Source organism: Rhinoderma darwinii, chromosome 8 (genome assembly GCF_050947455.1).
Source record: "Rhinoderma darwinii isolate aRhiDar2 chromosome 8, aRhiDar2.hap1, whole genome shotgun sequence".
Classification (NCBI taxonomy): domain Eukaryota; kingdom Metazoa; phylum Chordata; class Amphibia; order Anura; family Rhinodermatidae; genus Rhinoderma; species Rhinoderma darwinii.
The window spans coordinates 84,621,992-84,645,811 of record NC_134694.1 but is presented as its reverse complement, the minus strand read 5'-3'; the positions used below and the strand labels follow the sequence as shown (position 1 = coordinate 84,645,811).

General features: G+C 44.9%; 1 protein-coding gene across 1 annotated transcript in view; it reads left to right on the top strand.

Annotated features, from left to right (window-relative positions):
* Positions 1–208: 208 nt before the first annotated feature.
* The window catches only part of LONRF3 (LON peptidase N-terminal domain and ring finger 3), a 44,440-nt gene continuing 20,828 nt past the window's right edge, over positions 209–23,820 (top strand). The window contains exons 1-3 of the mRNA XM_075835860.1: positions 209–911; positions 21,336–21,454; positions 22,517–22,639. Of these exons, the coding sequence (XP_075691975.1) occupies positions 290–911; positions 21,336–21,454; positions 22,517–22,639 (864 nt within the window). The 5' untranslated portion in view covers positions 209–289. The remainder of the gene's footprint in view (positions 912–21,335; positions 21,455–22,516; positions 22,640–23,820) is intronic.

The following is a 23,820-nucleotide window of genomic DNA, read 5'->3' as shown; positions in this document are numbered from 1 at the left end:
GCCTTCTATACATTGTATACTCATAGCTCCTGAGCTCTGGGCTGGGAGGGCACTATCATTAGTTTACTTCGACATTTGATCACGGACAATGACAACTGCAACCTTGTTACAAAACCCAGAGAGGTTTTGTAACAATTTGAAGACGAACAACCAATGGGAGGCGCTGCTGTGCATCACGTGACGGGCTTTTTATATAACACTTGGCTGGAAGAATTCTTATTAGCCGTATTGCAGGAATGAAGCGACTCAAGAAACGAGGGGTGAAGTGAGAGACGGAGCGGGGGTCAGCATGGGCACCCAGGAGGAAGGCAGTACAAGCCTGATGCTGGAGTTTGCGGCACAAGCCTTCCAAGCCAAAAACTTCCAGTTGGCATGTGAGATCTATGAGAGGCAGCTGCAGGAGCAGCAGTCAGGGGTGGTGGACTGGGGGCTGCTGCTCAGGAGGGCAGAGTGCCTGGCATGCTCTGGTAAACTGCAGGATGCCTTCGATTTGTATCAGGAAGCTGCTGCCCAGAAGAAGCTGCCTGTGGAACAGCTGGAGACCCTGGTGTCCTGCTTGGCAGATCAGCTCAAAGGAAGAGAATCGCTGCCCCTGTGCCCACAGTGGGGGATCCTGACCTGTAAGGATTGCCATGGCTTCCTATACGAACCTGTAACTCTGAAATGTGGGCACACGTTCTGTAAGAAGTGCCTGGAGAAGCCGAGAACTAGGAGCCAGTGTAAAATGTGCAGGGTGACTCAGGAGGGCACAGAATATCATTACAGAGTCAATGTGCTCCTGAGTAACATCACAGCTAAGTGGTTCTCTTGTGAGGTCCAGGCTGCCAAGCTCAGACATGAAGGCAATGCCATGCTCAGTGACAGCCGGGTACAAGATGCACTGGACAAATACAATGAAGCAATCTCATCAGGTAAGAACCTTGTATTGTCTCTGAGTTATGTGATCTGATCACACTGTGGAGATCACACACAGAGTCATGGCATTTCTGTCCGCTTCACACAGGGCTCTCAGATCTAGCCTGGCATGAGCCCAAATACTGCATGATGATCCTCTGAACCTTTCACTGGTCATATCTATATATATATATATCCTGACACTCATACAAAATAGAGTATTGGCTGAAATAGTCGATTTTATTGTCTGTCTTGGTACCATATTCCTAAAAATGCCACCATTCAGTTAATAAATACAGCGATGGGTATAAAACTGTCTGACCGGTCTAGTCTGTCCCTCGTAAAGGACATTTTGTCATCCAAATGGCATATATATAATTTTAATACTCTAATTAATAATCTAATGACATTCCTTTGTGATAACCAAATGGTTAATTAATGTAGGTTTTCCAGAAAATACGATCCTAAATGTAGGACGTTACCTGTGTTAATTTGTATGACTTCTAGGCATTGCACCTGTATAATATTAACACTATGCAAAAAAGTGAGCACAAAACAGACTGTGAGAGCAACCGTTCACCTGGGTACAGAGTATATAGAAGTGAATGTCCTGGAGTAGACTGTGGTTATATAAGTTCATTGGTCTGCTGTAACCTTACTGACTCCTGACGCTTTCTTACGTTACTCTATATAGGATATAAAGGGGTTTTATGAGATTATAAAAAGAACTGCTTTCTTCCAGAAACAGCGCCACTCTTGTCCATGGGCTTTGTGGGGTATTGCAGCTCCGTCGTATTCATGGTAATGGGGCTGAACTGCAATTCCAAACCGAGCCTATGGACAAAAGTAATGATTTTTTTGAAAGTTAGCAGCCATGTTTTTGGGGTCGGCATACAACTTTCTGTATCCTGTGACAGCACTTATCTGGATCCTGCTGTTATATGTATCCTGGGGTGCAAAGCTGCAATGTTGGACTATAATAGAACCAGGTAGCAGGTAGAAAAGTCGTATAACCTTATCATTGCACTGTACGTCTTGATAAACCAGGCTCACGTGGAGCCGAAATGTGGCACAAATGGTTGAATAACTGATTTTCTACCTCTGTAGTGATGTGCTGCCTCTGAAGGTTACAACAGGCTCGTGGCCTGACATTTTTTAACATGAATACGGCCTAGTTTACGTGCTGGGGAACCAGGACTGAATTTACCATTTAGTACAGATTTTAGGACTTCTGGCGGATTTCATCTATTTCTATTAACGATGGAAATCCTCAAATGATACTTATGTAAATCCACAAGTAAAAATCTAATCTAAAACTACATGTAGATTGACAATGCAGATAACATGTGGATATCTGGCTGCACGCTTGGGCCGAATTCAGACAACCGTAGTATACGTCCATGTGACGGCCATTAAAACAATAGCCGAATGTATTTCAATGGGGCCGTTCACACGGCCGTTGCTTCAACGGACCGTGTGAAGGGTCCGATGAAAAATAGAACATGTCCTGTTTTGTTCCGTTTTCACGGATCCCTCGATAGACTCAAGTCTATGGGGATCCGTGAAAGTGGGACCCGCACATCCATTTTTCACGTCGGAGTTTCCCCATGTTTGTCTGAATTCGGCCTTCGGGTAAGTTTACACATAGCGTAAATACGGCAGATTTTCCGTAATGGATTTAGTTGCGGAAAATCTGCACCATAAGGCCGTATTCACACGAGTGTGTGCGTTTTGCGCGCGCAAAAGTTCCATAACATCTCCGTGTGTCAGCAGCGTATGATGCGTGGCTGCGTGATTTTGGCGCAGCCGCCATCATTATGACACTCTGTATGTTTGTAAACAGAAAAGCACGTGGTGCTTTTGTTTTTATTCACAGTTTTAACTACTGTAGCGCGCATCACGCGCGGCACACGGAAGTGCGTCCGTGTGCCGTGTGCGGTTTTCACACACCCATTGACTTCAATGGGTGCGTGATGCGCGAAAAACGGGCAAATATAGGACATGTCGTGAGTTTTACGCAGCGGCCATACGCTGCGTGAAAATCACGGACAGTCTGAACGGGCCCATTGACTAACATAGGTCCGTGCAACTCACGTGAAAATCACGCGCGTAGCACGGATGTATTATACATTCGTCTGAATAAGCCCTCATACAGTAGCAGAAAAGTGGATGAGATTTGAACAAATCTCATCCACAAGCTGCGTTAATGATGTAATCATGTTTTCAGTACAGGACAGTAGTTCCACGGAGAGGCAGGGACTCCTAGCGTCGTACATAACTATGATGCTAGGAGCCCGGCTCCCTGCACTATGTTCGGTCCGGTACTTGCGGCCGAAATACGTCCGTCAACTACGGACGTAATGACCTCGTGTGAACCTACCCTTAGTCTGTGACCGGCCCTAATAGGGCCTGTAAGGCACTGGTGTTGTCCTTCATTCGACGGATCCGTCACTGCCATTATTTGCGTTGTTCTGCTCCTATTACAAAGTAAAACAACGGAGATATAGAGATCAGGTGTGAACATAGCCTTAGGCTGCCGCTGTGCTTTATTAAGGATTGGCTATATTAAAATAATGTAACAGGACAAGGTGAGCGACGGGTTTGTCTCTGAATATCAACTATTTTTCTATTCGGTGAAGCAAGCGGATTACAGTATAATGTTGCATAACTTTTCATTATACAATGTTAACCATTATGTAGATAAAACTAGACAACCTTTACTATTAATATATACATTGCTATATATATATATATATATATATATATATATATATATATATATATATATATATATATATACTGTATATAAAACCACTTCCTAATATATTTGTTTTCCCTTGTTTGCTAATATGCTGGATATAATCTACCAGTGCAAACTAGTGAAGCTGAAGTGTCCTGTATGCCTTATAGCTTCTGATCAGGCAAGAGATTATCATCCGAGCCAGGCACTGTACAATCTAAAGGGATTATCTGTTTTGGGCCACCGCAGCTCAGATATCGGTCAATGCTAGTAAAAAAAAACCTGAATGGAGGGATTTGGTTTCCGCTGTCCCCTGAAATCAGGTGTTACCTGCGAGAGAGCTGCTGTATAATTTCTCATTACAGGGCACTTATTCACACAAGCGTATTTCACGTCCGTGTTAAGTGCGTCACACGGACCTATGCAATTCAATGGGGCCATTCAGACATGCATAAAAATCACGGACGGCACACGGACGCACATCCGAGTGCCATGCGTTTTTCACGCAACAGAAATGATAGAGGGAAAGAAACACCTTCAGTTTATTTTGCTGACGTAAAAAACGAGTGACATAGAGATGACAAACGAGAGTAAAAAATGCAGACACGCACTGTACACAGATGTCACACGGAACTGCAACGCAAGAAAAAAGCTGCAGTTTTTACGCGCGCAAAACTGACACGTTCGTGTGAATGGAGGCCTTACTGAAATCAATGGGGCAGATTTACTTTGTGTGTGTATTCACATGGTGCAGTTTTGATGTTTTTTTGCTGCGCGGCTGAAAACTGCTTTGTGAAAACGTGTGTCTGTTTACCGCTATTTTCTGCTGTAAAACGCATGCGGTTTTGCAGTACAATTCTTGGTTGTGCGGCAAACTACGTGGCAAAACTGCACAGTATGAATACACTCTAAGGGCTTATGCAGATGAACGTGATATATGTCCGTGCAACGCGTGATTTTCACGCACCTCGCACGGACCTATGTTAGTCTATGGGGCAGTGCAGACAGTCCGTGATTTTTACGCAGCGGGTGTCTGCTGCGTAAAACTCACGACATGTCCTATATTTCTGCGTTTATCGCGCATCACGCACCCATTGAAGTCAACGGGTGCGTGAAAATCACGCGCACTCCACGGAATCCCTTCTGTGGGACGCGCGTGATTCACGCAACAGCAGTCAAAAGTATGAATGAAACAAACATACAAACAGAGTTTCATAATGATGGCGGCCATGCATCATACGGGGATGACACACAGAGCTGTTAAGTGCCTTTTGCACGCGCAAAACGCCGCGTTTTTTGCGTGCGCAAAACGCACACGCTCCTGTGAATCCGGCCTATTCCTGTCTAAGGCCCCATGCACACAACCATGCCCGTAATCACGGTTCATGATTACGGGCACGGACGGCCTCAGACAGTCTCCCGCATTTGTGGGCCGTGGTCCCATTATAAAGTATGGGAGCATAGTCCGTAAAATAAATAAAAATAGGACATGTCCTATTTTTTACGGAAGCTTTCTAAGGCCCGGACACCTTCAGATAAATATACGGGAAGGTGTCAATGGGCCATAGAACTTAACGGAACCGTATTTTGATCCGCAATTACGGTCCGTAATTGCGGACCAAATTTACGGTCATGTGCATGGGGCCTAAGTTTTAGGCCCCATGCACAGGACCGGAAAAATCATCTATAACGGACCCATTCACTTCTATTGACCACGAACACCTTCCCGTATATTTGCGGGAAGGTGTCCAGGCCGTAGAAGTGTACCACAAAAGATAGGACATGTTCGTTCCTTTACATTTTACGGGCCATGCTCCCATACTTTGTAGCAGAGCACAGGCCGAAAATGCGAGTGTCTGTCTGCGGCCGTCCGTGCCAGTAATCGCGGAATTGTCATTACGGGCATGACAAAAATATGTGGATAAAAAAGGCTGCAATGTTTTTATTAAGGGTTACCAAAAGATATTGATACTTGAATCAATAAGATAAATACTTGAACCAAATAAATGATGAAAACCATTATAAATTAAAAATCACCATAATAATAATAAACCAGTTTAAGGCCTGATTTACACGAGCGTGTGCGTTTTGCGCGCGCAAAAAACGCTGCGTTTTGCGCGCGCAAAAGGCATTTGACAGCTCCGTGTGTCATCCGTGTATGATGCGCGGCTGCGTGATTTTCGCGCAGCCGCCATCATAGAGATGAGGTAGTCGACGCCCGTCACTGTCCAAGGTGCTGAAAGAGCTAACTGATCGGCAGTAACTCTTTCAGCACCCTCGACAGTGAATGCCGATCACAATATACAGCAACCTGTGAATAAAAAAAGACTTTCATACTTACCAAGAACTTCCTGCTTCCCCCAGTCCGGTCTCCCGGCCGTTGCCTTGGTGACGCGTCCCTCTCTTGTCATCCGGCCCCACCTCCCAGGATGACGCGGCAGTCCATGAGACCGCTGCAGCCTGTGATTGGCTGCAGCCTGTGCTTGGCCTGTGATTGGCTGCAGCTGTCACTTGGCCTGAATTGTCATCCCGGGAGGTCGGACTGGAGGAAGGAGCCGGGACTTATCGGTAAGTCCGAACTTCTGTTTTTTTTTACACGTATATGTATATGGCGATCGAAAGTCACTGTCCATGGTGCTGAAACAGTTTAAGTCTTTCAGCACCGTGGGCAGTGACTGTCTCCTGACGTCGCGTACCCGAACATTTTTTGCCGGGTTCGGTCAAAACGAGTTCGGCCGAACCCGGTGAAGTTCGGTGCGCTCATCTCTAATTTGACACTCCGTTTGGATGTTTGTAAACAGAAAAGCACGTGGTGCTTTTCTGTTTACATTCATCCTTTTGACAGCTCTTGCGTGATTTTCGCGCATGCAACGCAGTAGCGTCCGTGTGGCATGCGTTGTTTTCACGCACCCATTGACTTCAATGGGTGCGTGTTGCGTGAAAAACGCACGAATATAGAACATGTCGTGAGTTTTACGCAACGCACTCACGCTGCGCAAAATTCACGCATTGTCTAAACTGCCCCATAGAGTAATATAGGTGCGTACGACACGCGTGAAAAGCACGCGCGTCGCACGCGCGTATATTACGCTCGTGTAAATGAGGCCTAAAACTCAGTCCACCCAGCAAAAGAGACAAAAACCCCACTAATAAGACGTTGCGACAAGCAGAAATTAAATAAATTGGAAGGGAGGGTGGGGACGCTGGTCCTAGGAAATCTGGAACTGACAGAAACAGCGGGAAAGCTGGGTTTTTTAAAGCAAAATCTTTCCGCCTTCAGACTGAATGACCAATCAGCGACGAAGTCCAGGTGCTGGGCAGAAGAATAGACGCTTCCAAGAATCTCCCCGGTAATTAGACAACCAATCAGCGACAGTAACCTGGTGCTGGGCAGAATATCAGAATCTTCTGGAAAAGGTAGGTAAGTACCAACTGCAAGATATAAGGGAAAAGAAGGGGGGGGGACGGACGGACCAAACCACCTAACAAAAATATAATAATTAAATGAACCAGCAATAAAATCGTAACATGAAGGCCCCTATGCCATCATGTGTCCCCCCCCCCCCCCCCAAGCAATACTGCTCTGGGGGGCCCTATCAGGAGCAAACTAGCGTTTATCAGCCGGAGTAAAAGGGCCTTTAGTTTACACCATGTTTTTGCGCATATTTGGTGCACGGTGTCACATTTTAAGCCACTCCCCTTTGAAAAACCACACCCCTTTCATGCTTCGCCCCTCGTCGACCCTGTTGAAATAAGTGTCCAAAACAGTTAATGAATGTGGCACGCAGCATGTACGCCAAAATTGTGGCCCAACTGAAATAGTAAATCTGCCCCGATGTGTCCATTGTTGTCAATCAACAGTTCAGTCCTGTAGATAATAAAAGGGAGCTCCGATCAGGGGACCCCCAATATCAGCTCAAGCAGACAAATCTTTTAAAGTAGTTTATAAACAACATATTATGGAAAAATTATTACTTTATTCCGTTTCAAAAATATTTACAAATCTCTTTACATTTCCCGTGTTACCTGATGCCCTGTGCGATGCGGAGGATTTGAGCGTTTGACTTTAGGGATTTCACTTGTTAGTACTGAAGTATTATGTTTTTGAGCTGGCACATATTTCGCAGACTCGGTGGCATACAACATACTTCTTATAAGAAGTCTGACCGGCTTGATCCTTGGAAGTGGAGCTATGTTGAGAAAGTGGGTCAGGAGAGCAGAGTTGCATAACCATGAAGAATATACTGTCTGCCAGCGCTCCTACCCCTCCTCCCTCTTCAATGCTTGCATAACCAGTGAGGTAACAAAGAACTGGGTCAAACATTTGCAACCTTTTCCAACATTAACTGTCATTTAACTAGATCGCTGAGCTATTGTGTACGTTTTATACAGCGGAAATATTCGAATGTACTTCAATTTTATAAAACAGAGAATGAAACGTTATTGAGCTTATGTATATCTAGAACAGACAATGCAGCTCATTGTCAGCGCTTGTAGGCAACTACACAAATAGGAATTGTGTACAACCGAGCAAATCACTTAAAACTGATCTCGTCGTAGAAGGATTAGTACATACACAGCAATCTAAAGCTAATCTTCCTATTATACAATATTATAGCTTTCATGTACTGGGCAAGTCAATTCTTTATATAATCACGTCATAGCGATGTGTACATTAAAGGGGTATTCCTGTCACAGAAAGTGATGGTATATCATTAGGATATGCCATTAGGTTGAAGCCAGATGTGGCGAATAAATTCCGCAAATCCACGATGAAGCCATAGCCAAATCCACATGTAATACTTGTGGATTTGGTCTCAGATTTCAGCATTGCAAAGGGTGAAATCCGCTGCGAAAATCCACAGCTTCTCCATACAAGAATGAGTTTTTGAAGACCCCATACACTTGTATTATACTGTAAATTACTGCAGGTTTGAAATGCGGAATCCGCACCATAAATCTGCCACGTTTGGCTTTACCCTTCTTTCTGATCCTAAGAATGAAGGAGCCGCATCGCTGGTTAAGCGCTGCAACCCCTTGTTAGTTTTTCCCTGTACCCCACTACTGTAGGGAATTCCAACCCAGCTACGTTCAAAGAAGGGGCCGCAGCATTAAAGCAGCTCAGCAGCCTCTAATTGTTTTTAAGAATGGTTGGGGTTCCAGCTGCTGACAGACTTCGGCCTTATTTACACGAGTGTATTTCACGTCCGTGATACTCGCGTGAAAATCACACTCGTCGCACGGACCTATGCTAGTCAATGGGGCCGTTCAGACATTCCGTGTTTTTCACGCAACGTGCGTCCGCTGCGTAAAAACTCACGACATGTCCTATACTTGTGCGTTTATTGTGCATCACGCACCTATTGAAGTCAATAGGTGAGTGAAAATCACGCGCAGCACACAGACGCACTTCCGTGTGCTACGCATGATTCGCGCAACATTTGTTCAAGAAATGAAGGGAAAAATAAAACCACCTCGTTAATTTCATTTTCTAAACCTCAAAACCGCTTGTCATAAGGATGCCATATGCGCAAAAATCACACAGCCACGCACCAAACACTGATGACACACGGAGCTGCAACCCGCAAAAAATGCTGCGTTTTTTTGCACGCGCAAAATGCACATGTTCGTATGAATTTCACCTTTCTGTGATGGAAGGGGTTGTCCCAAGATTAAATGTAATTCCCTAACCACAGGGTAGGTGACAACATGCTGATCGGTGGGGGTCCGACCGCTGGGAACCCATATGTGCCCTGCTGCTCAATTCATTCTTTATGGCACTGCCGGAGATAGCCAGGCGTTGTACTCGGCTATCTCTGGCAGTCCCATTCATTTAGAGGAACGGGATCCCAGTTCTCAAGATCGGTGGGGGTCCTAACGGTTGGACCCCCACCGATCAGCATGTTATCACCTATACTGTGGTTAGGGGATAACATTTAATCTTGGGAAAACCCCTTTATGTACATCTAAGTTTGGTTAATATTGGGTGTGTCATTAGACTGTAATACTTTTATGCTTGCTTTATCCATTCACTTCAATGGGAGAAGGCTGTAATACTGTGAACCGCCGTTACAAGTGTCTCGGCGATTCACAATCTGAGCAGTAAAAGAAATGTAGAGGAAGCAGCGCTTGTACGAGCGCCGCAGACCCTTCAAAACAACTAATCGGCAGGGTGCCGGGAGTCAGACCTCGACCGATGAGATATTGATGTCCTTCTCTGAGGATAGGCCATCAATTTCTTAGGACTGGAAAATCCCTTTAAGGGCAATGCTCCCTGGGAAAAAATATCGCAAATGTACGTCTTCCCTTCAGCCACAGGGAATTTGATCTTCTCGCACCTTCTTATTACTTCAATCAGTTCAGTTAGTAATTCAGGTATATATATATATATATATAGTAAACGAAGGAATTGCTAAAAATATTATCTCCTAGAATACAAGCAACGATTAAACAGAGGTGGCCCTTTGCTTTAATTATTTGGCATCCTGTTTTCCTTTGTTTCCTCTGCTATGAATGAACATAGTGGCAGCATGATGTGAAGAACAACCCGATGAATACTTTACTATTGTGTTCCCTCCATTAAGATCCGGATGCCATGACAACACACTTTGTTGACATTTGTTAGTGTGAAATGGCGCTTTACTAACAGCTATTTTAGAGCCGTAGCTAATTTTGTGTTGAGGTGACAAATTTTAACACAGAGAGCCACAATGTAGCCCAATTAATGGTAAAACAATTGCCAACGGTATGAAAATGACAGAGCGAGTATGAATAACTTCTCTTATATAACACAGCGATGTAAGCTGCTCCCATGCCTATTAGAATATAGGTCAATATTACAATAATCTGCATTTTGTTTCTCAGCTGCAGGCCAGTGAATGGTATTGTGGGCACCTCCGCAGACCCCCCCTGAAAATCATTGTAATAATACATTGCATTTAAGGAAAACTCTAGGGAAATCCTGTAGACACCCTAAGGGCTGATTCAGATGAACGTGATGTTTTTGCGCACGCAAAAGGCACTTGACAGCTCTGTGTGCCCTGTTCATATGGATGCGCGGATTTTCCCGCAGCCGCTATCATTATGACACTCCGTTTGGATGTTTGTAAACAGAAAAGCACGGGGTGCTTTTCTGTTTACATTCATTCTTTTACTGCTGTTGCGTGAATAACGCTTGTCCCACGGAAGTGCTTCCGTGGGGCATGCGTGATTTTCACGCACCCATTGAACATCATCCAATTTGCTTCTACTGTAAATGCTGCAGAATTTCTGTGGAATTCCGCAGCGTTTGCACTATGTGGGAAGCCGGCCCAGAACCAGAATCGGCCCCATTGCTAATTTAGTGAGAGCCTGTGGGCAGGCAGGATTCCCTTATACCTAGGCCTATCTAGTGTAAGGTATAGCGTCAATTCACACGTTGTGGTTGAGTCTAGTCAATCTCAATACGAAAGACCTAAAAGAACACCACAATTGAATGTTTTTCATTCTCTGGTAAATTTCAAGATGTCTTGTTCCATCTCGGAGGATTTGGTTGCTACGGCAACACAATTTGTTGGTATGTGTTGGTGTAAAATTACTTATAAACAACTATTTTTGTAAACCAGGCTAAAAATTAGATCAGTGGATCAGATATGATAGTCCAGCTACAAAACAAAAAGTGTAAACAATGAAAACATAGTAAGTACCTGACTACACAGTCGGACCTATATATATATATATATATATATATATATATATATATATATATATAATGTATGTACAGTGAAGGAAATAAGTATTTGATCCCTTGCTGATTTTGTAAGTTTGCCCACTGTCAAAGACATGAACAGTCTAGAATTTTTAGGCTAGGTTAATTTTACCAGTGAGAGATAGATTATATTTTAAAAAAAACCTGAAAATCACATTGTCAAAATTATATATATTTATTTGCATTGTGCAGAGACATAAGTATTTGATCCCTTTGGCAAACAAGACTTAATACTTGTTGGCAAGCACAGCAGTCAGACGTTTTTTGTAGTTGATGATGAGGTTTGCACACATGTTAGATGGAATTTTGGCCCACTCCTCTTTGCAGATCATCTGTAAATCATTAAGATTTCGAGGCTGTCACTTGGCAACTCGGATCTTCAGCTCCCTCCATAAGTTTTCGATGGGATTAAGGTCTGGAGACTGGCTAGGCCACTCCATGACCTTAATGTGCTTCTTTTTGAGCCACTCCTTTGTTGCCTTGGCTGTATGTTTCTGGTCATTGTCGTGCTGGAAGACCCAGCCACGAGACATTTTTAATGTCCTGGTGGAGGGAAGGAGGTTGTCACTCAGGATTTGACGGTACATGGCTCCATCCATTCTCCCATTGATGCGGTGAAGTAGTCCTGTGCCCTTAGCAGAGAAACACCCCCAAAACATAATGTTTCCACCTCCATGCTTGAAAGTGGGGACGGTGTTCTTTGGGTCATAGGCAGCATTTCTTTTCCTCCAAACACGGTGAGTTGAGTTAATGCCAAAGAGCTCAATTTTAGTCTCATCTGACCACAGCACCTTCTCCCAATCACTCTCAGAATCATCCAGATGTTCATTTGCAAACTTCAGACGGGCCTGTACATGTGCCTTCTTGAGCAGGGGGACCTTGCGGACACTGCAGGATTTTAATCCATTATGGCGTAATGTGTTACCAATGGTTTTCTTGGTGACTGTGGTCCCAGCTGCCTTGAGATCATTAACAAGTTCCCCCCGTGTAGTTTTCGGCTGAGCTCTCACCTTTCTTAGGATCAAGGATATCCCACGAAGTGAAATTTTGCATGGAGCCCCAGATCGATGTCGATTGACAGTCATTTTGTATGTCTTCCATTTTCTTACTATTGCACCAACAGTTGTCTCCTTCTCACCCAGCGTCTTACTTATGGTTTTGTAGCCCATTCCAGCCTTGTGCAGGTCTATGATCTTGTCCCTGACATCCTTAGAAAGCTCTTTGGTCTTGCCCATGTTGTAGAGGTTAGAGTCAGACTGATTAATTGAGTCTGTGGACAGGAGTCTTTTATACAGGTGACCATGTAAGACAGCTGTCTTTAATGCAGGCACCAAGTTGATTTGGAGCGTGTAACTGGTCTGGAGTAGGCTGAACTCTTAATGGTTGGTAGGGGATCAAATACTTATTTCTCTGTGCACAATGCAAATAAATATATAGAATTTTGACAATGTGATTTTCTGTTTTTTTTTTAAATATAATCTATCTCTCACTGGTAAAATTAACCTAGCCTAAAAATTTTAGACTGTTCATCAGTGGCGTAACTACCGCCGTAGCAGCAGTAGCGGCTGCTACGGGGCCCGCGGCATGAGGGGGCCAGTGTCGCCCGCCGGCACAGGCCCCCACCATGGCCGCAGGCTCCGCTAGCAGCCGCTATGGCTGCTACAGCGGGACGCCACTGAACAGTACGGCAGAGCAGGGAGGTATCTCCCCGCTCTGCCCTTAAACAAAAGACATGTATCCCCTCTCCACATGGCAGGGGATACATGTGTGATCGCTGGCAGCGATAAGGAGAACGGGGGACTGAAAGTCCCCTGAAGTTCTCCATCACAAACCTCGGACTTCCGGGGTCTGTGTCGGCAGCTCCGTAGAAATGAATGGAGCGCCGGTCCCGTTTGTGCGCATGCGTGACCAGCGCACCTTTCATTTTTAGTGAGCTGTGCAGACGCCGGAAGTCAGAGGTTAGTCATGGAGAACTTCAGGGGACTTTCAGTCCCCCGTTCTCCCTATCGCTGCCAGCGATCACACATGTATCCCCTATCCTGTGGATAGGGGATACATGTCTTTTATTAGGACACACTGTAGGTCGCATTTTTTTGGGAGGGGGGATGCTGTATGGCGTTCCCTACAGGGAGGGGGAACGACGCTGTGTGGCGTTCCCTACAGGGGGGGGACGCTGTATGGCATTCCCTACAGGGGGGGGGACGCTGTATGGCGTTCCCTACAGGAGGGGGGCTGTATGGCGTTCCCTACAGGAGGGGGGCTGTATGGCGTTCCCTACAGGGGGGACGACGCTGTATGGCGCTCCCTACAGGGGGGGGCGACGCTGTATGGCGTTCCCTACAGGGGGGACGAAGCTGTATGGCGTTCCCTACAGGGGGGACGACGCTGTATGGCGTTCCCTACAGGAGGGGCTCACTGTATGGCGTTCCCTACAGGGGGGGGGGCTGTATGGCATTCCCTACAGACCCCCCCTGTAGGGAATGCCATACAGACTCCCTGTAGATAACGCCATACAGTCCCCCCTGTAGATAACGCCATACAGCCCCCACGTAGATAATGCCATACAGCCCCCTCTGTAGATAGTGCCATACAGCCCCCTCTGTAGATAGTGCCATACAGCCCCCTCTGTAGATAGCGCCATACAGCCCCCTGTAGATAGCGCCATACAGCCCCCCTTGTAGGGAACTCCATACAGTCCCCCCTGTAGATAACGCCATACAGCCCCCACGTAGATAATGCCATACAGCCCCCTCTGTAGATAGCGCCATACAGCCCCCTGTAGATAACGCCATACAATCCCCCCCCCTGTAGGGAACGCCATACAGTCCCCCCCTGTAGGGAACTCCATACAGTCCCCCCCCCTGTAGGGAACGCCATACAGTCCCCCCCTGTAGGGAACGCCATACAGTCCCCCCCTGTAAGGAACGCCATACAGTCCCCCCCTGTAAGGAACGCCATACAGTCCCCCCCTGTAAGGAACGCCATACAGTCCCCCCTGTAGGGAACACCGTACAGTCCCCCCCTGTAGGGAACGCCATACAGTCCCCCCCTGTAGGGAACGCCATACAGTCCCCCCCTGTAGGGAACGCCATACAGTCCCCCCCTGTAGGGAACGCCATACAGTCCCCCCCTGTAGGGAACGCCATACAGTCCCCCCTGTAGGGAACGCCATACAGTCCCCCCCGTAGATAACGCCATACAGCCCCCTCTGTAGATAGCGCCATACAGCCCCCTCTGTAGATATCTACAAAGGGGGCTGTATGGCGTTATCAAAAGGCACTATCTACAAGGGGGGAGGGTTGTGTGACACCCAGGGGGGGGGGGTTGTGTGACACCCAGGGGAGGGGGGGGCCCCAGTCAAAAGTTTGCTATGGGGCCCAGTGTTTCCTAGTTACGCCCCTGCTGTTCATGTCTTCGACGGTGGGCAAACTTACAAAATCAGCAAGGGATCAAATACTTATTTCCTTCACTATATATATATATATATATATATATATATATATATATATATACAGTATTATTATAATATATTATAACCCCTTAAGGACACAGTATTTTGTCCTCTAATTGTGCCCACACAGTATTATGTCCACTTAGTGGCCTCCACAATGTATAAATCCCCCCTCCCCTGGCTGCCACACACAGCCCCCCTTGTAGATAATGCCACCCTGTAGATTTTGCCATACAGCCTCCCTGTAGACAGTGCCATAATCCCCCACCTCCCCCTTGTAGACAGTGCCATACAGCCCCCACATCCCCTATGTACACAGTGCCCCCAAACAAAAACATTTTTACTCACCTAGGTCCTGTTCCCAAGACGAACAGAGCTGCTCCACAACGCCGTTGACGGGATCCTTGTGTACGCCGGCTTGATCCTGTAGCCTAGTACACAGTTTTCCAAACTTTTCGAACTCGAGGAACCCCTGGAAATTTTTTTTTCCTGAGGACACCCCTACCAAAAATAGTTTAGAGAAAGAAAAAAAATGGCTAAAAACAGGTATTCAGGAATTTTGAGGCAGATTTTCAATTGACAGCGTTAGTTGAGTTTTTTTTTTAGTGGTTTTTTTTTTAAGCCGTTGAAGCTAAGGCAAAAGACACAGGCAAAAAAGCACTTCAAACGAGTTCCGCAGGTATTTTCTGCCTTCTATTAATTTTAATTGGAGGTCAGAGGTGGAAACAACTTGAAGACCATCAGCCACCCGCTCACAGTAAAATAACCATCAGCCTCCCACTCTCACTAAAATGACCATCAGCCCGTACCACGCAGCCCCCTTGTAGGTAGTGCCACACAGCCCCCTTGTAGATAGCACCCCCCCCCCTTCCTCTAGATAGCGCCACTGTAACTCCCTGACGGAGCGGAATCCCTCTGTGGCCAGGATTCCGCTTCTGGACTGAGCACTTGATGTCTCTGGCCATATATGGAGAGTGAAATCTGGGGCAACTCCTGAAGTGGAATCCCCGTCCACAGCGTTGCCGACGCTATGACCAGGGATTCCACTCCAGGAGAAGCCCCTGACATCTCTGAGACCTCAAGCGCTCAGTCCAGAAGCGGAATCCTGGAGCCAAATTACCGGCCACTGCGTCCGCAACGCTGTGGACAGGGGTTCCGCTTCACAAGTTGCCCCTGATGTAACTGTCTATATATGGACAGAGACATCAAGCGCTCCGTCAGGAGTGGAATCCCTGGCCACAGGGGGATTCCGCTCCTTCAGGGAGCTACAGTGGCAAAAGTAGATAGCAGAGCATGGAGATAATGTGGCGTCGCTGCCGGCCAAGGGGGGACCCATCCTGACGGGCGCCCTCATGCCCGGTGTCGCCGCTTGCAACCGATATGGCTGCTACATCGGTAGCGACGCCACTGAAAGAAGAAGCGCCCGGGCGGAAATGCAGCTGCTGAGTTGCCAGACCAGGGCACTTCTAAAACACAACAGGGGAAGGGAGCCATCGCACCTGCTTGAGTTATGCGCCCTTGCAATGGCACAGGTCGCACACCCCTAAGGCCGGCCCTGAGAGGCAGTGACTGGTTCAGTGACAGTGGGTCCTGCGGGTCGAGTTGTTACTAATGACATCTCACATATAAGTCCATACCGCTGACCTGACGGATTCAGGTCTCATCGCACAATACAGCTGCTCTGTATACAGAATGCAAAGCAGCTGTAGCTTAAGAAGTAAAAATAATTTTTTTAAAAAGGAATTAGAAAGTTGCACTAAACACATTGACATTATTATTTAAAAAAAAAAAAAAGTTTTCAAAGGTGTACATAGCCTTTTAGCATTTTTGTAGTAGAAAAACCGTCTAATAATTACTAACCTTCTGGAAGAGTTCAACTTATGCAGACCTGTTTAGTAAATTCCTGAGAATACAACTAGAATATAAGAGACTGAGAATCAAAATTATTTCCAGTCTTCAGACCATAGTTTACTACAATACTAGACCTGAGACATATTTCTCTAGGATTAGATACTATGAAGACCTACTTACATTTTATAAATTGTTATGGACTTTCCGTCCCAAGTGACTACTCTCCTGGAACATATACTGTAATGGAAAAATGATAATTAGAAACTTCATGAGCTTCCTTCCCATTAACATTATTACTGACCTAACAACCTTGATGTACCTGGATGTATATGAAATCTTCTGACCACCTGAGGGCACTTATTCTGGTTAACAGATTATTAAAATGAGCTGGAGAATTCTCGGCTATTAAACTATAATGGCCGTTCATTTATATCTGGTCCAAGAAGTAAATCTTTTAATGTGCATTAAAAAATCACTATAGGTTTGTGAATTATATCAGCTCTCCTCATAATCTCTCTTCTTAAGTTTTGTTGAACTTTACAGAAAAACAAACAAACACACAGTCAGGCCCCATGCTCACGACCGTGGAATTAGTCCGTAATTGCGGACCATAATTACGGTCCGCAATTACGGACCCATTAATTTCTATTGACCACGGACACCTTCCCGTATATTTGCGGGAAGGTGTCCGTGCTGTAGAAAGCCATGTCCTATCTTTTGTCCTATCTTTTGCTTTTACGGACTGTGTTCTCATACTTTATATATAGGAACACGGGATGAAAATGTGAGTGGCTGTCCACGGCCATCAGTGGCCGGCCGTGCCTGTAATTGCGGACCCTAATTACGGGCACGGCCGTGTGCCTGAGGCCTCAGACTTGTGATTTTATATAAAGAGCTAAATGAACTGTAATACGGTTTCACCCTGTGCTTCTCAGCGCAGACAGGGAGATTTGGACTGGTAATGGCTCCTAAATGACTGTGCGCAATCCTGCTGGCAACCTCAATCTAAAGTTGAAAAGAAAAGTTTGGAGAGATGGACTGAGCAGTTATCCATGCAAAGATTGTTGGTCAGGAGTTAAAGGGAACCTGTCACCAACATTTCACTATTAACCCAACAATACCTCATGGAAGTTGGTGAAAAATCATTTTTATATAACTTATAATTATCTTCTAAGTAGGCTCTGTATCTTTAGTATTCAATTTTTTAGTGATCCTGTGCCATATGCTAATGAGTTTGAGTCATAGCCTCATTCCTCAAGCCTTTTTTTGAGTTAACCCCGCCTCCTTGCTTTTGATTGACAGTTCCTCTCCTCGCACACACGAAATCCCGCACTTGCGCATCGATGTTCTGGTGCGTGCGCAGGCCCGGTTCTAGCTTTTCTTCTGCCTGAGGAGGAAATTGAAATGGCGCACACCAGATTATGAATGACATCCCCATGGCTGTCCTATATCACTAGCAGCCTCACAAAAGAAAAAATCATACCACCCATTATCTCGCTGCAGATCATACAGTGACTACATTACTGATTAGAGGCAGAATAAACATTTACATTAAGTGACTCACAGGTGATGTCTCCATCCGGTCCAGACCTCTATGATGACTTCTCCCGCCCACAGCCCATTTCTGCAGTTTTCCACTCAGATGTCTTCAGCTTCTCACTTTTCAAACATTTCTGCACCTATAAACGAAGATAAAAGTCTCTTGGTGCCACACACAACGCTTCTAAATACAATAGCGCCGTCAGGGGCGTAACTAGGAAAGACAGAACCCCATAGCAAACTTTTGACTGGGGCCCCCCCTCCCCTGGGTATCATACAACCCCCCTTGTACATAGTGCCTCCCTATAGGTTCCGCCACACAGCGCACCCCATATAGATAGCGCCATACACCTCCTCCTGTAGATAACGCAATACAGCCCTCCCCCTATAGATAACGCCATACAGCCCTCCCCTGTAGATAATGCCATACAGCCCTCCCCCTGTAGATAACGCCATACAGCCCTCCCCCTGTAGATAACGCCATACAGCCCTCCCCCTGTAGATAACGCCAAGACATGTGGATAGGGGATGCATGTCTTTTGTAGAAACAACCCCTTCAGTGGCGTCACTCTGTAGCAGCCATAGCGGCTGCTAGCAGAGCCTCCGGCCAAGGGGGGGGGGGCCGTGCCGGCGGGCCCCGTATCAGTGCCACTGAGCGCCATACAATGCTCCTCTAATTCTAATAGAACCAAACACTGTGTCCCTGATTATGTCAAACGCAATGTGTCCCTGATTATGTCAAACGCAATGACCGTTTGACAGCAGTGGCCAGCAAGGGGTGAGTAGAGTCCAATAGGTGAAATGCTGGTGACAGGTTTTCTTTAAAGAAAGGTTAAAGTGGATTTCTATTTTGTACAATCCCTTTTTTGTTTAAAGGGTCCTTCAACTATAAGCAGATCACAGGGTGTCCTGCTGCTAGGACCCCCAGTCATCAAATATAATCTGTGGTGAAAACTGGAAGCAAGTGTTTCATTCCTAAGTGCCGTCACAAAAGAAACGAAGCATTACGGCTCGTCCACATGTAGCGGAATTGCTTCGTATTTTCCGTCCGGAATTGCGGACAGAAAATACGCAGCAAAATACAGTAGCATCAAAGTGGGTGAGATTTAACAAATCTTATCCACACACTGCGTAAAATTTCCGACCAGAAATTGACCTGTGGTGCGTATTTTTCGTACTGCAGCATGTCAATTCCTGTTGCGAAAAGTGGACTGAATTGCTGCGTTTTTCAGAGGAGATGTCGCCATCCCCCAGCATTGAGAAAAACTCAGAAAAATACGCACCATTTTCTGCAGTAAAAGACACACAGAAAATGGTGCGGTTTTTCCGCAGCGGAAATCCTGCTAGTTTCTGCGGAATTGCTGCAGAAATTTTCTGCAGCAAATCCGTTACGTGTGGACAGGTAATTAGGGCTCGTCCACACGCTGCGGAATTGCCATGTTTTTTCGCATGGAAAAAACGCAGCAGAATACAGTAGCAGCATAGTAGATGAGATTTAACAAATCTCATCCACATGCTGCGTAATAATTCCGAACAGAAATTGACCTGCGGTGCGTATTTTTCGTACCACAGCATGTAAATTCCTGCTGCGGAAAGTGACCAGAATTGCTACGTTTTTCACAGGATATGTCTCCATCTCCTAACATTGGGAAAAACGCAGTAAAATACGCACCATTTTCTGCCGGAAACACGTTTTTGCCGCAGCGGAATGTCTGCGTTTTTCAACGGAATTGCTTCAGAAAATTTCTGCAGCAATTCTGTTGTGTGTGGACAAGTCCTAACACTATCTTCATTAAAATGCACGGACATACTTGGTCCTATAAAGCATGAGACGCTCTTTGTAGCTCCTCTCCACTCTCGCTTATAGATAAAGATCTTGGACAGTGGAACTCCCTCTATTAAAGGGGTATTTCCATCTTAAGCATATATGGCATATTCATAGGATAGTTACGGGCCCTACCTCTGGGACCCTCACATATAGGGATAAAGGAGGTTCGGCACCTTAAATGTTTAAGATTGGAATACCTCTTTAGCTCAAAACTCTCTAAGGCACCATGCACACTACTGTGCATTTGTGTCTAAATACAATCTGCAATTGCGGAGCTGCAATTGCGGATAGTATAGGGCACATTATACCCTATTGACATGTCGTTTTACGTGCCGCGTTTGTGGTCCGAATTCAATGCACTCTTGTGTGTGCACAGTCCGTGATTGCGAACAGCCTGTGATTGACACTTCTCGGGCCGTCCATGCCATCATCACAGACTGTGCACACAGCTACGGTCGTGTGCATGACGCCTAATAGGGTATTTGAAAATGGGTTTTCTAAACCAGACAAATCTTTCAAGTCTAATCCCCATTTTTTTGTCTATCGTTCTCGTTTTTAGCATTAGTGAGGTCAACAATTTAGCTTTATCAGCTTTTACAATGCCTGCCCCCAATGTTAGTATGCACTAGAAATATTTCAGGGTATAAAGAACCGCTCCTTTAAAATGAATATTATATAAATTGATTACAATAGTGCAGCACATCACTGAACAAAATGACCAGATAGGAGACACTTTTGATGAAAAATAAATAAAGATTAACGCCTCATGCACACGACCGTGTGCGCCGGCCGAGTCCCGTCAGTGATCCGAGGAAAGATAGGACATGTTCTATCTTTCCTCGGATGGGAGACTCGGATAATTTTTCACGGACCCGATTCACTCGCTGAAGTGAAGACTATCAGGTGCCACTACGATCCCGTCAAAAACAGCCGTGTGCATGAGGCATTAGGGCACATGCACACGCCAGTTATTTTCTTCAGTGTGTTATCTGTTTGTTTTTTTTAACAGATATCACACTGACCCATTCATTTCAATGGAGCCATACACACATACATTTTTTTTGCGGATCCATGTGCCCGATCCGTAAAACTCCCGACAGGTAATATTCCTGTCAGTTTCTTCAGATCAGTCTCACCGATTCTGTTCATCCGTGTGCGGTCCGTGTTTTGCTTATCCATGTTTTGCGCCCATATAAATGGTCACGGATGTGTGCATGGGGCCTTAGAGGTAATTTTTGTATAATAATGTCCCATTAATATCATATTGTGCTGTTTGTTGTTACAGTTTCACTTGACCATTTACTGTATAGCAACCGTTCCATGATTCACCTCAGTCTAAAGTCCTATGAATTGGCACTGAAGGATGCTGAAATTGCTTGCAAGTTACAGCCATATTGGTTAAAAGTAAGTATTCGAGAAGCATTTTTTAATACTTATAGCTAGATGCATAACGATATACCACAAACATTGAAGCATGATGGCAGAAAAAGAGGTCCATCCAGTGTGCCCTTTTTATGTGGACTGTGTTTTTAATCATCTTCAGAATTGGAATGGATGGAGGTTTGGTATACAACAATACAATATAATACTAGGGGCCAATGCAGCATTTTTAAAGTGGGGATTCCAGGCGAGATGGCAAATTTCCCCTACTTATCCCTCTACCCCTGATTACACTTTATGTGCCAACTTTGCCTTTCTACATATACATCATACATTTTTGCATAGGCGGGTTTAGAGGTTAGTGTAGTATGCCTGGAGACCTAGAGATGCGTAGTGGTTAACACCTAGTATCCCTGGTGATCTAGGGGGGTCAGGGGGTTAATATTAATATCCATTATTCTTGTCGGTCTAGAATGGTTATGGGTTGATATCTAATATCCATGGAAGTCTAGGGCGGTTTACTGGTTAAAACTCAATATTATTTAATAATATATAATTATTATTATATGGTTTAGGGCTGTAAGGGGTTAGTAGTGGTGGTTGTCTAGGACAGGACAGTACCTATAATTAAATTTAATCTAAATAGGTCCTGAATTATTTTTCTGACACAGAGCTCCAAATGTCCTGCTTCCCTTTACACAGCCATAGTCGTATAATAAAATTTCTGGCTGCCTCCAGCCGCCATTAGAGGGAGCTCTCTGTATATTCGATTTATGCCGCTTCTATTGAACACTTAGTGGCCACAGAAATACATTGTTTTTATTTAATAATACTAATCTTTATATAGTGCAACCTATTTCAAAGCGCTTTAACTGACCTGACCTGCCCAGGGAGGGAAGGGGGTTCCCATGTACTAGGAAACCACTCCCTAAATTTTTCCATGAGTACAGTGATTTTATATATATATATATATATATATATATATATATATATATATATATATAATCACATACAGCTACCAAAATCAAATTCATAGATTTATTTTTTTTGAATTTTTTAGTGATTATTTTTTTTATATATATTTAGGGGCATCTGAGGAAAGCACAAGCACTGGTGAACCTAGGAAAAACTGAAGATGCTTTAAAAGAATTCCTTTACTGTCTCGTACTTGATTCTGGGAATAAGACGGCAAAATCAGAAGCTCAGAAGGTAGCGTAAGAAACTGTGATTTACCTACTGTTACATTTGAACATGTGTTACTCCGGTATTTCGAGCATAAGGACATCTTACTCTATAATAATGATGTTTATAATGTTGGCAATACACTTTTTAATATCAGTGAATCCCCCTGACATTCTAATGTTTATAGGGGTCTGGCAATCATTTGTCTTCCTCTCTTCCTTAGAATAATCAGTCGGGAGATAGTTGTTATCAGCTATCCTACTTGTATGGCCATCCTAAAGGGTAACTTAACAAACTTCTGACATTTCATAGTGACATGTCAGAAGTTTTGATTGGTGCGGGTCCCAGCACTGAGACCCCCACCAATCGCTAAAACAAAGAGGCAGAAGTGCATTGTGAGCGATCAGCCGCTTCGTTTCTGTTTGGCTTTTTCCGGAAAGCCGATGTAGCCTTTCATAGACTTTCTATTGAGCCTGTACACTGCTACATTGGCAAACAGAAACTAAGCGTCTGAGCGCTCACACGAGTGCTTCTGACGCTTAGTTTTAGCGATTGGTGAGGGTCTCCGTGCTCGGACCCTCACCAATCAAAACTTCTGACATAGTTACTCTTTAAAAATATGCTGTTTTGTGATATTTCAGTTTATAAATCCACCCAAATATACTTAATTTAGGATAAAAATTAAACCCATTATTTTTAATGAGGTTATAAACAGCAGTGTGATAAATGCATTAGCATATCATAGCAAGTTTAAGGGTATGTTCTCACAGGCCGCATACGTTGCAGATTTCCCATCACAGAAAAATCAGTCATAGAAATCCGCAGCAAACAATGCATTTTTGATGCGCATATTGCTGTGGAAACTTGATGTAGCGGCAGAAATCATTGCACATTTTCCACAGTGGTTTTACCTTCAGATTTAGTATGATGCATTGATTGTAGAAAACGTTATTTGCAGCTGCAGATTCACTGCGGTTTTAACTGCAGAATCGCTGTAAAAACCGCAGCAGAATACAACTTTTTGACAACCAATTTCTATGTTGCCCATACAAGTCTATGGGGAAAAAACGCAGCATCTCCGCTCAAAATCCGCAGCGCAGGTAATTTTCCACACAAATTATGTGCAGATTTTAGCTAGAGCGTGGGGGTGAGTTTTGTTGAAATCCCCTTCACTTTGCTGCTACTGTAAACGCTGCGGATTTCCCGCA